General features: G+C 34.0%; 1 protein-coding gene across 1 annotated transcript in view; it reads right to left on the bottom strand.

The window, feature by feature from the left end:
• Positions 1 to 97: 97 nt before the first annotated feature.
• rtn2a (reticulon 2a) overlaps positions 98 to 18646 on the bottom strand; it is a 36468-nt gene continuing 17919 nt past the window's right edge. The window contains 6 exon segments of the mRNA XM_056473456.1: positions 98 to 5251; positions 5475 to 5533; positions 5990 to 6036; positions 9619 to 9688; positions 14754 to 14892; positions 18088 to 18295. Coding sequence (XP_056329431.1) covers positions 5116 to 5251; positions 5475 to 5533; positions 5990 to 6036; positions 9619 to 9688; positions 14754 to 14892; positions 18088 to 18295 — 659 coding nt within the window. The 3' untranslated portion in view covers positions 98 to 5115.

Here is an 18646-nt window from a genome sequence, read left to right as displayed (position 1 = left end):
CACATGTACTGCATCAGTGATGGCTTTGACAAAAACTTTGGGTGATTCACTCTTTTTTTTTTGCTTCAAAATAAAATAACACCAAGGAGACAAATCATTGGAAAAGAAAATAACATTGTGGCTTTAATAGCTCTTAGGTTCATTAACAGGCGTAATCTGTCCACACACACACATACGCGCACAAACACAATGAGATATTCTGAGACTGTCAGTAGTAAAAAAAAACATCCAAAAAACTGGTCCTGCTGGCGAACTACAGTCAATATGGATTCAAAAAAGTTCTGATTCACATTTTCACTGCTGTTACTTCACTGAAGTCATCCATGTTTGTTCAGATAACTCTCAAGGGACTATGGCACGCCATTTTAGCATTTCATCTATAAAACACACTATAGCATCTATGTTCATGCTATTAGTACTAATTATTTAGAAACTGGTATTTTTTTTACATTAATCTCTTCACATTTAAATACTCCCATGAGTGTGCAAGTGCATTTTAATGTGACTGTTATTTAGAACCTGTCAATATATTGTTTTTTTCCTAGTTTTTTCTTTTTTTTCTGCAAATATTGACAAGCATGCTAGCTATATTGTTATATATCTGATATTCAGATTGTCAAATATGTTTAAGAACATGTGTTTTGTGATTTAAAGAGTTTAATAATGATCATATTATTTGATCTGTGATGGGTGTTGTGTTAGTTTGCACTGCAGGGGAGGGATGAAAGCTGCTGGATTTACAACATGTTAATTCATCAACTTCTTCTGAAAAACATGAGGGTAAGTGAGCATTTAACTGCGAGAAGAATGGTGTAAACGTTCTAGTAATATAAACAGTGCATATGTGACATGAATTAAGTAATTTTTAAAAATTGATTATTATTGCCATCTTCATAGACACCTATGTCTATTTTACAAACCATGAATATAATGTTTTGCTAGTACTCATGTGAAATCTAAAATAAGATTTATCTGTTTGAAAACCCAGAAAAATTGTTATTTATGATGATTTTTTTTCTGGCTCTGCATAAAGATACACGGAAAAGCAGATTTAAATTTAGCAGCTGATCATGTAATGCACCGAACACTCTGAACACACCAGTGTGATCATACATGTCAAAGGATTAAGTACTAGTACACTTATTCACTAGCTTCTAATGCTTATTATTTAGATACTAGAACTTATTTATTAGATATTTATTTAATAAATAGATGTATTTATTCATTAGTCATTAGTACACATTAGTGCATACTGTTTTAATTGTTAACACTCTATAATAACTACACACTATAAACCATTTTTTAAGCATAAGCAAGTTAATTCATTGTCTGTTAAGCATTAACTCTACATTTATAAATGCTAGTAAGCAGTTTATAACTGCAGCTACAAATGCTGTATTCTTGACTTACAACCACATTTACAATGTGCTTAATAGCTCTAATTTCATACTTTGTTTATGATTTGTTTTTCATTGCTAAATTAAGTATTGCATTATTTACAAACCAGTTATTTAAGCATTGTTAGTGTTTTTATAAGATCAAATGTTTAATAAACTATTGAAATTAACATTTAAATATCTTAATATTCAGGCATATAGTAATAGTTACTATGTATGTTAATAAATGCTTTATTAACTCAACTTCATCCCGTTTTGTAACCTAATCTAAAGTGAGGACTATTTATGCTTTATAAATTCCTTATAAAATGACAATTAAAGGCTAAGTTAAATTCTAAACAGGAAAAAAGAACATAAACAACATTATTCATTTTTATTCATTTGAAGATACACAAATGAAACTGTATCAAATGAAAAATAAATCTTTGCAACCTGATCTAAAATAAAATTACTGTACAGTTCAAACATTCCATGCTATTATATTGTTAAAGTAACATAATGTTGTTGTTTTATCCAATTGTATGTTATATTTTAGCACTCCTGTTATTCAGCAATGGTTAAACTTTACAGTAATTTTACTTTTTAGATGAGATTGCCAAGATTATTGTTCATTTGATACCAAGCCTTTAATTGTCATTTATAAGGGATTTATAAAGCATAAATAGTCCTCACTTTAGATTAGGTAATTAATGAAAAATAAATTATTAACAAAGTATGAAAGTACAATTATTAAGTATATTATGAATGTGGTTTTAATTCAAGAATACAGCATTTGTATCTGCAGTTATAAACTGCTTAAAAACGTTTATTAATGTAGAGTTAATGCTTAACACACAATGAATTCACTAGATGCTAATGCTTAGTAAATGATTCATAGTATGTAGTTATTATAAAGTGTTACAACTACTATTAGCAAACCTAAAGTTTTGCCATTGACTACTAGGCAAACTCATTAAGATATCAATTATTCAGTCAAGTATGTACTAGTATTTATTATTTACATACTAGTAATTATTTGTAACAAATATGTAATGGATCAATACTAGAATATTTTATAAATGTATGGTGCGGTACACTTTTAAGGCCATTCCCACTGTCAAAAGGTATTAAAAAGTTAACCGTACTTTACCACTTTTTGGGTACATTTTCAAAAGGGAACCTAGCTCAACAAAAAGGTACCAAAAGGCAGAGCTACTGTAGATGTGCAGCTGAATGCTATTGGTTTACAGAGATACGTCACTAGCATGTACACAAGCCATGAGAATGAAAATAAAGGAAGCACCATTTATAAACACACAGCCTTGACATTACACCATGATAATATCTACATATAATAACGAGACATGGTCAACCCGAGCTCAAACAAACATTGTTGTTGTCTTGATGAACAGCCACAAAGCCAAGAAGAAGAACAGAATCTACCCTGTGCCCCGTAGTTGTTGACAAGGCCGTATAAAACGGGAGCAGTTTTGTTTTCTCATGTGAGCTCACCATGCATCAATATTTGAGATAAAAAATTTATTCAGCTGATGATAATAACGTGCACGTGGTTATTAAGTGCGTCTGACATCCGATCCTTTCAGCAATGGACAAACGTGAGAGCGATGCGCAAAAAAACAAAAAAACAAAACAAAGGAGAAGCCAAAAAAACAAAGTAGTTTTTTTCTGTAATTGGTAACATATTGGAGACTATAAGTATCTGTATGTGTTCATACATGTTGCATATTTATTTATTTTAAATAATTTACAGTAGGCTATTTCGCACTGATCATTGATCTGCAGTTATAATTAAATCATGTTCATAGAAAAACAATGAACATTTATACAGAATTATTTATGTGTATAAATCTGTTTTGTGAGAAGTGCTTCTCATATGATATGTGAAAGACCTGTACAGCTTTACTTTGACATTTCCTCGAGCGAGAATGACATCGATTGAAACGTTCTGTTGAACCACATGCCCACCATTGGTACCCTTTTGGCAGTGGAAATGCAAGCCTGATAAAGGTGACTTGTACTCAGTGGGAATGGGCCATAAGTACTAGTATTGAATGATTAAGTACTAGTATCTTTTAAAAATGTATCTAATAAAACAAGCACTTCTGGCTAACAAATAAGTACTATAACAAAAATAGGAGAATAGAACCAATAAGTAAAAGTACATTAAAATAGATACCATTATGTTTTATAGATGAAAAGTTAAAACCGCTTGCCACACAGGAGCCATTTATTCATTAGATAATTTAACACTTTAATTTAAGGTGACGTAGTTACAAATGTTCTATGCACTTACTATAGCAATAACAGTGAATTATGTACAATTATAAGTAATCCCAACATTCTCACCCCAACCATATAGTAACTACATGTAATTAATTAATATTATTCTGCAGTTAAATGGATAATTACACAAACTATGTCACCTTAAATTAAAGTGTAACCTTAAATACTAGACCTTATTAGTGGTTACTAGTACTTATTCATTTGGTTCTCATACTTATTAATTAGAGAGTAGTACTTATATCTATCAAATATATGTGACAAATAATTAGTAGTAACAGTTATAACAATATGGGCTTATTCTGAAAATGTACCCCTATATACATTTCTGGAGATTGCGAATTATGTAGCCAGAGGAACGTATGGCTGCATTTCGTCCTTAAAACAAACGATAAAGGTCAGTATGATGCCGTTCCTTTTCGTGCTTACAAGCTGACGGCTTACCTCCGTATGGACGGCTCCGTATGGACGCTGTTACAAGTTTGTTCAGTGGCTAGCCGCGTACGTCAGAGAATTTGAGATGCAGAACGGAATTGACCATGACGATGATGTTCGAGTCAGGCGAAGAACGGTTCCAGAAAGCAGTTAGAACATAATAAAACAACAAGGAATTACCAGTGTGAGAATGTGGTAAAATCTGTAAAAGTGGCAAAAATCAGGTTGCCGCAAGGTCTTTTCTTTATCCGAATTGCTTTTGAAAACACTGTCGGTTGGGTTTAGGGAAGTGGGTGGGCACTGGTCAATCGGTGCTTGTGAAAACACTATTGGTTGGGTTTAGGGAAGGAGGAGGTGGTCAGTCGATTAGTCAGTCAGTCAGTCAGAAAACAGCGGCCTCTGGTGAATTTACACGAGAACAGCAGGTGCAAATGGCACTCGCGAGAGAATTTAGAGGTCTGAAAAAGTGTACACAGCGGCCTCTGGTGGATTCGTGAAAACATAAACTTCAAAAAAGGTAGCTCCTGGGACATAATTGGTGCTCCAGAAATGCACATAGCAGTATGTAATTGATTTATGAGTTATTGTTATTAATTGAGGTTGAGTTATGAAGATACTAGTATCAAAAGGCACTAATACCTAAAGAAAAAGTACTATTTTCTAATGAATAAATACTAGTATCTTTTAATAAAAACACTAATATGTCTTATATGAGTATAAAGTGAAGTAACATGAAAAAAGATGCTATTAGTTTTTTTTTACAGATGAAATGTTAATACAGCTTGCAATATAGGGACCATTATTGAGTATCTTGGTCTGTGTTTCTTTCATAAACTCATACTGACACTGAAGTGTGTAAAGAGAAAACTTGTCTTTCGCTTATTCAAATACCAATGTCATTTAAGAAGATTGTCCTCCATTAAATTTATATTTCCTCCCATATAAGGCCGTGGTGTCATAAACCCCTCCCTCACTGCTGCAGGGGTGGGACTCTGAGCACAGACTACTGATTAAGACATTTTTGAGTGACAGCACATGGCTCCTCCTCTTCTGTGTTGTTTGTCTCAATGGGTTTGGGTTTAGCTCCACCAGGGGTGGGATCTGGAGGTGGTCCGCCACCCTGGGTCAGGCGATAAAAGCTGTTTGACAAAAACATAATATTAATTTAAAAAAATAATAATTATAAAATAACAATAATAAATAATAAAATAAATAATACTAATAAAACTTGTGCTGTTTATTGGTTTAGGGATCAGAACTGGTTGATAAACTATATGATCAGAAATATCACAAGTCCTACTGGAGCATTGATATGTAAAAAAGAGATGTAGCAGTGCTAGCACTAGATGGCGCTGTACTCACAAGTCCTTTATGTTGTCAATTTTAGCTTGAACTGCTACGATGCAGCTGTCCACTTTATCCTGTTAAATGAAGAGAGTGACATTAGATACAATACATTTTATCACTAACAACAATATGCATCCTGTATCTGCATATAAATAGTGATTCAATTTACAAAAATATAGACATTGTTGATAGATATGAAGATATTGTAATACATGCATATACATTATAAGCTCAAAATAAATCCAAAGGACTTATTTTGTATGGCAAGCTGTTTTAACATTGTCTATAAAATGTGTATTTTTCCGTTAGTACTATTACTTATTTATTAGATACTACTTATTATCCCTAATGAGTAGACACAAGTACTTATTCAATACATATTAGTTCATACTGGTTACTAGTTTTCTCAGGAAACAAAAGTAAATTGTCATTTTGATTTTGACATTGTAGCATCAACTATTCAGTTTTAACTAATGAATTCCAAAATGTGATGTATATTTTATATACAATATAATATACTGATATATTACCTGGTGACGTGTGTAAAACAAAGGGACAGAGAAGATGGCAATCACACCTGAAAAATCACGCAAAAAAGAAATCTAAGCGTCAATAAATAAATAAATAAATAGATAAATAAATAATGTTATGTTTATGAAGGCCAAAAAAAAAAAAAAAACTATTAGATGACTTTTTGGTGATTAAACATTAGGGGAATATTCATAGCTAGCAAGATGCACAAGTGTTCATGTGTTTTTGGACAAATAAATTTGGACTTGCAAATAAGGATATGTTTACACAGCAACATTTCTTAGTGAAACTTTGCATATGACAATGTTGTCAAACTGAACTTGTTCAGACTAAAAAGACTGCATTCGGCATGCCAGGCCAGTAGGTGGCAATATTACTTCATAAAGAAAATCACACTGCACACATAGGGCCCTATCATACACCATGCGCAATAAGGCGCAAGACGTGCATGGCACGATTTGTTGCTATTTTCAGACCAGCGCAACCCTAATTTTCACATTTTGCGGCTCATTGTTTAAAAAGCAGAATGGGGCATAAGAATAGGACTTAAGAATTTAAAAATAGTTTTGAAAAAATGCCTAGATCCTTAAAATAGAGCACTAAAATACAGTCCTGCAGTCCTGCTTTTTTGGTTGTCAAGTCAGTCACTCATGCATATAAATTGATCATGTAATACTCCACCATTTTCACAAAATCAAATTTTTGTAGTTTACATATGAATAGATGAAAAACCGTAAAGTGCCATTAACATTTTCGTTTTTTGCATCTGAACTCTTCATATACACAATAATGCTGATTTGGCCTACAAACAGCAAAACTAAAGTGGCAGAGAGAGCTCAAATGCACTGCAAACTAAAAGAACACATGCATATTGTATAGAAAAGCAGAAAAACAAATTTAGAAAACATCTCTATTAGTCTGACCACACATGTGCATACAAATTCTCACAATACATGCATTGAAAATAGCACAGACCACAATGGAAATGTGTCTGGGGAACCCGAAAAAGTGACGAAACCGGCTTCTTCCTGTTTAGAGTCAGCAGTGTTGTTTGAGATCTGAGAGTTTTTTGTTGATTTGAACGTCCTGATCTAATCAGGAAGCAGCCAGGTTTGTCACTTTTCCCAGTGTCTGTGTATGTTTGCACTTTGTGAACAGCGATGAAGAATGGTAAATCGATGACCTTCACAGCCAATCACAGTCATTTTTACAATTTCAGTACTGATTGCTACCGAACTTAATACTTTTGACAATGATATTCTGCACTATTTGCAGTGTGTTTCCATATTTACATGTATTGTGAAAATTTTACGTGTACATGTGTAGTCATATTGATAAAGATGTCTTCTCAGTTTTTTTTTTTAGTTTTTCTATTTGCATGTGTTCTCTTAAAGTCCTTGTGAAATCAAAATTTGCAATGTTTATTTTGCCAGTGCACATTGTTATTCTTTAGGTGAACAATTAATCCTGCAAGGTAGTTCACTGAATTTTGTTTAAAGAGGTGGTCTTTCTCTGTTGACGTCAGTTTGACAGCTTCAAACACAATTTTCTTAACCACACCCCTCTTACCATTAGTTTGAGGGATGCTATTAGGGAATGATGCTTAAAAATACCCCTACTCTTCAAAGAACTATTACTGCTGCTAAAACTACCTGCCTAAAATGAGCTGAAACAACATAATTGCTGTATTTCTTTGGCCTGTTTATTTATGTTCAGTCAACTTAAATTTGTGAACCATTAAGTTAACTTAAGCGTTTTGTGTTGGGGCAATATGAAGGAATTGTGTTAGTCCAACTATCTGGTTAGAGGATTTGTAGTTCCCATTATGCCTTGTGTGATATTGAATTAAGAGAGGGAAATGTTGACAAAAAGTAATCTTAAGTGTTAAAAGTTAATAGAAAGACTTGTTACAGTTTAATCTTCACTTTAGTTTGAATATTTAGAAGAGTTTCATGCCATGCTTTGAGTTTTGCGGTTACCACCTTGCAGAAGCAGCCAGGCTTTGGGTGTTGGCAGCTTCATTAGCAAAAATGCAGTTTGTTGCTTTGGTCAGTGAGCAACTGTCCTAAAATTAATTCTGATATCAGTCCCAATCAACTGTATATGTAATACGTATCTCATGAAATATGTTTAAAATGGCTCTTTTAGTTAATTTAGGATAACTTCAAATAAAACGAAGAGACTTCGAAATGTATGACACATAATAGACATACATAATATCAGACCTTTGAGTTTAAGTTAAATAAAAATACAAATATATTTAAACTTTTATTAATACTTTTGGTCCAACATGATAAAATCATATTGGACCAACTCAATTGCATTTAATTGTGTTCATATTTTTTTTTAAGTTGGTGATAAACAAATTTATTGAAAGGAAATCCTGCCCTCAATTAAACTGAGTTCATCCAGTTATTTTTTTGAGTGTACTTAATATTCAGTTTGAAATTCATCAACATATATATGTTATACGTATACACTGTAAAAAAAGCAGGGTTCCTCACAATTCATTCATTCATGTTGTCCCAACACAAATCCATTAAGTTAACACAACTAATTTAAGTATATTGAACAAGCAACAAAAAATGTCTTACAAGCATACTCAAATAAATTGTCAGCAACTACCAGTTCTCTTTAATTTGCATGTTTGAGCTTTCTTGGCCACACACTGCAAACCCAGCTGTTGTCATTACTAAAGATATTAAGTTAATATAACTTGACATTACTTAAAATACAAAGTTTTTCCATCAAAACTTAAACAGGTGTGTTTAACTTGCTCTTTAGGCAGCAAAAAATAAATTAAATTAAATTAATATTTTAAGTTCTCTGAACTTAACATTGAATTTTTTTTATACGATTCACTATGTCTCTGTTTAAAATGATTGGTTGCGCTTAAAATTCTGCCTTGACAACCACGCTGATTGGTCGATATATGTTATATGACACAAGGTGGTCATTTTGCTTGTGATGCTGAATTTTGCTGATGCACAGCAGGACAGAGGCACTACCTGAACCCATCTGACTAAATAGAGAAGGTAACTTAATAAGTAGATAATTAAATGCTTATAGAAATTTTTCTTAAGTGATATACATGCAGGGGTGACACGGTGGTGCAGTAGGTAGCGATGGTGCCTCACAGCAAGTAGGTTGCTGGTTCAAGTCCCGGCCGGGTCAGTTGGCATTTCTGTGTGTAGTTTGCATGTTCTCCCCGTGTTGGCGTGGGTTTCCTCTTGGTGTTCCGGTCCCTCCCAAGTCCAAAGACATGCAGTATAGGTGAATTGGTTTGGATAAATTTTCCATAGTGTATTTGTGTAAGTCCTGGTCCTTCAGGTTGGGGGTTGAGCATTGGGCTAATGTCTATTTGCCAATTTAAGTTATCTGTACTTAAACATTTAAGTTATCTGTAATTAAACTTTTAAGTTAATTCAATGAAGAGACTACATTTGGTCAATTCAATTGTCGATTTCCCATTACTGAAATGAACTGAGGGAATCACTTTCCTCAAATCATTTGAGTAATCTCAACTTATTAGCGTTTACAGTGCAGTGCAAAACACATAAAATATTTACCATCTATAGTTAAAAAGAGTCATGTGAACACCCCCTAAAAGTGAACATGCGCATCCTACCGATGATGATCAAGGTAAGGCCATTGCAGAGGTTCCCCAGGAACGTGACCACATACATCAGCAACCAGAACTGTGGAAAACAACAAACATTTCATTACCCGATTCCTCAGTGTTTGCGTAAACAACAGAGTGAGCAGAAAACACAAATCTGATTCCACGAGCCACTTCAGCATTCTGTCAAAACTCAACATCTACTGCGGGATGTGATGATTAGGAGATTGTTATCTAACACTGCACTTCAGACCCGCAGAGAAAACCTTTCCCGTTATATCTCTCAGTGTGGAGTTTCTAGACTCGCAAGTCTGAAACTGGAAACAGCACTCAGGACAAGACCCTCTTTATCCTCCCGTCTCATGCTACATAAGACCACATGTGTCCCATGTCACATTCCACACAGGTCATAGTGTGACTCTGTGACACCCCGAAACTGGAGGACTGTTCAGAGTTTCAGCAGTGCTGGGCTCAATTTTTCAGTCAGAAAGACGTTTCAGAGGTCAACTTTAAATGTCTGGTAATCCTGTATTTACTAAATCATCATGCAGAAGATCGGAAACATTGCAAAATCTTTTCTGCATCAATAAAAAAAGGTCATCAGTCCATCGAGGTAAAAAATGTCTGTGTCAAACAGCCTTCATAAAAGTATAATGCTTAACTTACACTTACAGAAGACCAATTGGAATCCACATGGACCCAAGATTCTTACTGAAATCAGTCAAGTTTGAAGGAAAAATAATGGTTTGGGTTTACATTCAGTATGGGGGCATGTGAGAGATCTGCAGAGTGGATGGCAACATCAACAGCCTGAGGTATCAAGGCATTTGAGCTGCCCATTACATTACAAACCACAGGAGAGGGCAAATTCTTCAGCAGATATAGTGCTCCTTCTCATACTTTAGCTTTCACATCAAAGTTCCTGAAAGCAGGTCAAGGTGCTCCAGGATTGGCCAGCCCAGTCAGCAGATATGAACATTATTGAGCATGTTTGGGGTAAGATGAAGAAGGAGGCATTGAAGATGAATCCAAAGAATCTCTATGAACTCTGGGAGTCCTGCAAGAACACTTTCTTTGCTATTCCAGATGACTTTATTAATAAGTTATTTGCAGATATGTATGGATGCAGTCCTCCAAGCTCATGGGAGTCATACACAATATTAATTATTTTTCCACTGCACCATGACTTTATATTCTATGCTGTACATTATTTCTGTTAGGTGAAAAGATTTTTGTCTAAGCAAAGTCAGACCTTACTGTCCTAATTAAGTAATTAAAAATTAAGGCATGATCATATTTTATCTTGGTAAAATAAGCATAATCTAGAGGCCTTTGCCTTTCATATAAGCCACTTCTGATACCAAATGATCAACTAGAAGTCAAGTTATTATTTGTTGTTCCTAAAGCTTGGATAGGCGACAAGAACATATCACATCCTGGTGATACCATAATCATTATTATTTAACTTTTTTACCAGCTAAATTAGTTTGTTTACATAATGCACATATATCTAAAGTGCAATACAGTATATTGCACTTTTAGCTGAATAGAATATTAGTATCTTGCTAAATAGTAAATATTATGCAAATTTATCATAGCAAAGTAATTAGTTATTAAAACGATTATGCTTTCAAATGTTTTCTGTCCGTTAAACAGCACTTGGAAATATTTGACAAATCATTTAAATTTCACAGGAGGGCTAATCATTTTGCCTTTAACAGTATATAAACTCACATATTTCTTCGTATATACATACAAAACAACCTCTGATATCTATTCCAAAACACACATAATTTGAACAAATTTGGCCTGAAGTGCCAAAAAAAAAAGGGAAAAGGAACATTTTCTCTACATTTTCAAGCTTTTGAAAGCCTTGCTTAATTGGTACTTAGATGAATGGATTTAAAATGTTTGGCCTAAAGGTCCTGATGGGACCATTTTTACCATCTAAAATGTAAAATGTATAATTATTAAAATAATACAAATTATTATTATTTTTGCTGTTTGCATTGTTTGCAATAGTGCAGTCAAACTTATCATAAAAACATAATAAAAATGATAAAAATGTCTAAAAGGAAGAGCAATAAATAATTAATAACACAGTTATTTTTTCTAAGACATACTTTCAGTTTGAACTCTTGAATAATTCATCATTAATTTATTTTCCTACAGCTTAGTCCCTTATCTATAAGGGGTTGCCACAGCCGAATGAACCGCCAACTATTCTGGCATAAGTTTTACACAGCAGATGCCCTTCCAGCTGCAACCCAGTACTGGGAAACATCAATACACTCTCACATTCACACACACACACGCACTCATACACTTCGGCCAATTTAGTTCATCCAATTCAGCTATACCGCACGTCTTTGGACTGTGGAGGAAACCAGAGCACCAGGAGGAAACCCACACAAACATGGGGAGAACATGCCAACTCCAACTGGCCCAGCTGGAACTCGAACCAGTGACCTTCTTGCTGTGAGGTGACAGTGCTAACCACGGAGCTACCGTTCCACCCTTCTTGAATAATGTATTTTTATTATTATTATTATTATTATTATTTTAAAAACTGTATTTTGAGTAATTTACAGTATCTCTTTAATTTGATGGTCTTCTTTTTTTCTCCCTGATTCTTGTTTTTTTCTGCCTGAGCAAAAGAACGTAGTATTATAATATACAGTTAGTCCCTGCTAGAATAATAAAAAACACCAACGTCTGCAAAAAAACAAACAAACAAAAACAAAACTCTTCAAATCATTCTATATACAGTACTATAGATTAATATTATGAAATTGTTATCATACACTGTAAAAAAAATCTGGGTTCCACACAATTGATTTGTGTTGGGACAACATAAAGGAATTAAGTTAACTTATTTATTTTTACAAATTTGGATTGAACATAAAACAATTAAGTTGTCCCCCCACCCCTAAAAATAAATCAAGAATTATGTTGTTTCAGCTCATTTTGAATAAGTAGCTTGAACAAGCAACAAACCTTTTTGAGTGTACAGTCAACTACTGTAACAGTTATATGTATAATGCAGATTGATGGATTATGTAATTCTGTGCTATAATGTCTGGAAGATATGTCATTTCAAGTCTCAAACAGACCACACAAGCCTCAAAATACAGCCTAGAACAACTGTCAGAAGTATTTCATGTGCTAACTTTTAAGCGTAATTACAGTGACAGCTGTGAGTGGCGTAATTAAAATGCACAGCTGAGAGATCGGAAATAATGACAAACCATTTCTGTCCTGTCCTCTAGAGAAGCTTTTGTGTTTGTAGAGGGGTTTTCTTTTACTCAGTTGCAATGAACACATCCTCGGATTTAAGAGAATCGCATCAGAAGTATTTGTCTTATTTTGCATGGGTATGTTTTTGGCAATATTGTATGAGTAAAAATGATATATTTTGTGTGTCAAAAATCATCAGAATATTGACAATCTATGAAGATATTTTGTAAATTGTCTACTGTACATACAGTTGAAGTCAGAATTATTAGCCCCCCTGAATTATTAGCCCCCCTGTTTATTTTTTTCCCAATTTCTCTTTAACAGAGACTCTTTAACACATTTCTAAACATAATAGTTTTAATAACTCACTTCTAATAACTGATTTATTTTATCTTTGCCATGATGACAGTAAATAATATTTGACTAGATATTTTTCAAGACACTTCTATACAGCTTAAAGTGACATTTAAAGGCTTAACTAGGTTAATTCGGTTAACTAGGCAGGTTAGGATAATTAGGCAAGTTATTGTATTACGATGGTTTGCTCTGCAGACAGAAGGGGCTAATAATTTTGACCTTAAATGTTCATAAAAAAATTGAAAACTGCTTTTATTCTAGTCGAAATAAAACAATTAAGACTTTCTCCAGAAGAAAAAAACATTATCAGACATACTGTGAAAATTTCCTTGCTCTGTTAAACATCATTTGGGAAATATATAAAAAAAAAATCAAAGGGGCTAATAATTCTAACTTCAACTGTACATCAAAAACTCTTATCACAATTTTTTATTTGTGATTAGTATTGGTTTACACATGGTTTCCCTGTCAGTGAGACTCTACAGGTCAATAAAATTCCTTTAAAACAGATGATCTTACTACAAAACTCATGCAAAGGGTTTTTGGATGGTCTCAGGAGGATGAAGAATGAAAATTAAAACAACAATCATGTGCTGAACATGAGAGGACACAAAAAACTAAGAGGAAAATTAAGCAAACAGAAGTGGACAAGATAATAAAAAAGAAAACTGTTTATGACAGGCACTGCAAAGAATAAAACTGGTTGTGTGTTAGATGTGATGCGCTCTGACAGAGAGATGTTCAAAGAATTCTACTGCTAAGAAAGTGATGACTTTTTCATTAAAGGGATAGTTCACCCATACCCATTATCACCTGTCATTATTTACTCACCCTTGACTTGATCAAAGCTAGTTTAAGTTTATTTTTTCGTATTTGTTGTGAAAAAAGAAGATGATTGTTGAAAACCTGTAACTATTGACATTTCACTATTGATGTCATCGGTTACAGCTTTCCCATAGTCTTCACATTGTCTTATGTTCTGTTTAACGTAAAAGAAAGTTAAACTAGTTTGGAAGAAATGAAGGGTGAGTAAACGATGACAGAATTTTCAGTTTTGGGTGAACTAACCCTTTAAAGGGGATCTATTATGCCAGTTCATATATATTTCAGGTTAAAATTCCCAACAAATAATGTTTTACAACTCTTTGAAACTGCCCCTTTTTAGCTTTGATCCTTATTGTGCCGTTTTGGTGAATGTCGCTTTAAATTCAAATGAGAGGAGGAGCTACAAATGCCTGTGTGTCAACATATTGGCAGATTCAAAAAGAAGACTAATGTCCTATGCTAATGAGGGAGAGATTGTCACTAATGGGTGGGGCTTTCGCACTCTGATGACATGTACAAAGAGAATGCTAATCAAAGTGTTTCTTCAGACTGTTGTTATGAAGTGTGATTATAAAAACTAAAATTAATACATTTTTACTATAAGAAGCAAATTATATTCACAGACTATTGCCACACAACTGTGTTTAAACCCCTTATGAAAAATGTTTTTTGCATAACAGGTACCATTAAAGTGTAGCACATAGATTCAAAATTGGAGGCCTCACCTTGAGTGAGCTGAACAGGTTTCCTACAAAGATGAGGTTTCTCAGGGTTTCCAGAGCGGAGCAGGACAACACAATGGCCCTCTGTAGACAGTGCTGGGCCTCTTCACCACTTAAACTGATGTCCAGGTCTAGATATGACCTGCAGCACACCACAGACAGAGATATACACACATAAACAAAATAAACACAAAATACAAAGAAAATATTTAATGACAGCAAATGTTTCACAATCCCAAATCAGAAAAAGTTGAGACAGTGTGGAAAACACAAATAAAAAAGAAAGTAGGGATTTCTAAATTGGCTTTGACTTGTATTTCATTACAGGAAATACAGCAAACATTATTTTAAATGTTCCTCGTGATTTTATTTATTATTTTTTTTTTTTCAAAATAAACACATATTTTGGTTCTTGCAACACATTTCAAAAAAGTTGGAACAGTAAAGCTCTTACCACTTTGTAATGTTGCCATTGCTTTTCACAATACAAAGACGTTTAGGGATGTTTTAGGTGTAATTTTGTCCCATTCTCCCTGCAAACAAGTCTTAAGGTGGGCAACAGTATGGGGTCTTTGTTGTTGCATTTTGTGCTTCAAAATGTGCCAAACATTTTCTATTGGAAACAGATCGGGACTGCAGGCAGGCCAGTCAAGTACCTGTATCCTCTTCCTCTGCAGTTAGGACTTTATAATGTGTGGAGAATGTGGTTTTGCACTGTCTTGTTGAAATATGCATGGTTGTCCCTGGAAAAGAAAGCAGCATATTGTGCTCCAAAATCTCTGTGTGCTTTTCAGCATTAATGGTGCCATCCCAGAAGTGCAAGTTACCTTTGTCAAGGGCACTGGCACAACCCCATTCCATGACAGACCCTGGATTTTGAACTTGTTACATGCTGGTAACAGTCTGGATTATCCTTTTCTTCTTTGGGTCGGAGCACACAGCGTCCATTTCTCTCCAAAAATACCTCAAACACTGATTCATCTGATCACAGTACACGTTTCCACTGTTTGATGGTCCATCCCAGATGCCTTCGAGCCCAGAAAAGATAGCGGCGACTCTGGACACTGTTAACATAGGGCTTTGTTTTGGCACAGGACAGTTTTAACTGGCAATTGTGGATGTAACTACGTATTGTGGTACTTGACAAAAGTTTGCCAAAGTAGTCTCGAGCCCATGTGGTGATATCTCTTATAGATTAATGATGACTGGAGATTGAAGGGATTGGAGATCAGAATCAGTTTTCAGCTTAGCCTTGCATCCTTGTCCTTTACACATTGAAATTCCTCCAGATTCCTTGATTTTTTTAATGATGTTATGCACTGTTGAAGGTGAAATATCCGAATATCTTCCTATCTTTCGTTGTGGAACATTGTTTTTAAACTTTTAAAAAATTTTCTGACATGTTTGTTGGCAAACTGGCGATCCATGACCCATCTTTGCTCCTAAAGGACTAGACCTATCTTGGATGCTTTTTTTGTACCAAATCATAATTACAATCACCTGATGACATCACCTGTTTGAAATCACATCATTATTTATCTAATTTACCTGATTACTAGCTCTAAATTGCTCATTTCCCAACTTTTTTTGGAATGTGTTACAGGAATGTATGATATGAAATGATGTATATTTACAAATGAAATGAAGTTACACTTAATGAACATGAACTATTTTGTATTCAAATGGTCTGCAATGAAATACAACTCAAAGTAAATTTGAAGAGTTCAGATGCAAAACCCTCTAAATCCATCAGACCTCTTTTCTTGTAAATGAGCAGTTTCATTTTATATGTAATGATAAGGTTATTAGCTTGTAAATAAAACACCTTTTTTCATAAATGTCACTTTAGACATTTCTCTGTTTTTTAACAAGGTAAATTTTCTTTTGATTTAAAACCAGCTAAATCCACATATGTTTTTCATGCAAAACCCTCTAAATTCACCTTTTGAGACAAGACAGTGTAATTAGTTGAAAAACCACTAAAGATGCAATTAGAAATGATTTTACCAAACATAAAACACACACAAACCACTTGAAATTAAAAAATACATCTGTCAAGTAAGTGGCGGTTCATTCCACTGTGGTAACCCCTGATAAACCAGGGACTAAGCAGAAGGAAAATGAATGAATGAAATCTGTCAAGTGCATTAATCAATAACATTAAAATTGACATTAATTAAATCTTAACAATCTGTTGTCACTTCTGATATTTGGGATTTGGATTTAATGTAAGTAGAGCAATGTAAACATGCTTGTTAGATTCAAATAATGTACTGTAAAAACATTGTAAAACATCAATATCTGTGCATTGTCCATTAATAAAAAAAATGTATAATTTACTGAAGTAATATAAATAATTTATAGTTTTATACATTATATTTCTCTATTAAAACATAGCTTTATATTATATTATAGCTTTATATTAAACAGCAACTCCATTTCACGAAAGACGAAGTTAAGATGCCGTTCTTTTATCCCACATGGATGCTATGAGGATAAACAAGACAAAAAAGAGACTCAAGATCTTGGTCTCTTTTTTGTCTTGTTTATCCTCATAGCATCCATGCGGGATAAAAGGACGGCATCTTAACTACGGAATAAAACAGTCTCCTCATAAAAGCCGGCGTATCATCGCGCTTCTACATTGAAAACATATGATTCGATCCGTGCCTTCTTATTGGTTCTTGGGATGTAGCAGCATTTGCTGTCAAAGGCAAGTGGTGTTTAGCGGCTTCTGAATGCGCTGACGCTGGGATTTAGATGATTTCAAACATAACTATTTGTTGAACATTTACTACGTGCCTAAAGCATTCACTCAATGCCATTATCTCATTTTTGGTGGAAATGGCGTTTAGTGGATTCTGCATCTGAACTCTTCATTTGGAAATCACTACTTTCTTTTTTCTTTGCATTTTCCATACTGTCCCAACTTTTTTTTTGTACAATGTAAAAAGTGTTGGGTTCCACACAATTGACTTGTGTCAGGACACAATGAATGAATGAAGCTAGCTTGTTAGTTTTTACAAATTTAAGTTGTCCAAAATAAGTTGTCAAAAATGAGTAGTTTGAACAAACAGAAAACATAATTTTTGGAGAGTATGTTACTTTAACTTATTTAAGTTTAGATATAATAACTAATTTAAAAATCCAAAACCATAGTGACCTTGGTATCAGTTTAAAAAAACTTTTACCTTAAGACCACCAAAATGCCACTATTGTGTAAATGAATGTCGAAAATTGATTAGAAAAAAAAAAGGTTTTCCAGCATTTTTGATGAAATGTGTAGAATCTGCAAGTTAAAACCTTAAGGAGACTGAAGCAGAGATTCGAGACTCACTGGAAGGGATGAACTCCATCTCCCAGCTGGAGCACGTGCAGCAGTTTATAGTAGATTCTGACTGAAATGGTGAAGCACAGGATGGCCAGCGAGAGAGTGGACACCACAGTGATGATGCTCAGCTGAAACAGAGACAACAGCGCCACCACCAAGCCTGTCAACACCATCCCCGTCCGCTCCATGTCCTTCCAGTAGACCAGGTCCATTACTGCATTGGGGAACACAAAGAATATGACTTTAGATTTGAAAAAATACAGATGGTTTCCAAGGTCTTGTTTACATCTGAACTGTAAAAAAATATCTAGCAGTTTTCAGTATTTTGTGATTTATGCTGTTTATGCTTTTAAATTGCGTTATGGGGCCTTGATCTGTCTTCCAACAACTTTTTACCTTGAAATGTCTGAAAAAGTGATTTATGAACATCTTTTAGAGTTTTAAGTAATATATTGTCTGGGTTGGTGTTGTATATTAGGTTACAAAAACTGCTAGTACATTTTTCTGTTATTTTACAGACTTATTTGTCTCAAAATTATTTCTTATACATTATATTATTTCAAAC

Source organism: Danio aesculapii, chromosome 15, assembly GCF_903798145.1.
Source record: "Danio aesculapii chromosome 15, fDanAes4.1, whole genome shotgun sequence".
Lineage (NCBI taxonomy): Eukaryota > Metazoa > Chordata > Actinopteri > Cypriniformes > Danionidae > Danio > Danio aesculapii.
This window is presented reverse-complemented; position numbering and strand designations above follow the sequence as displayed.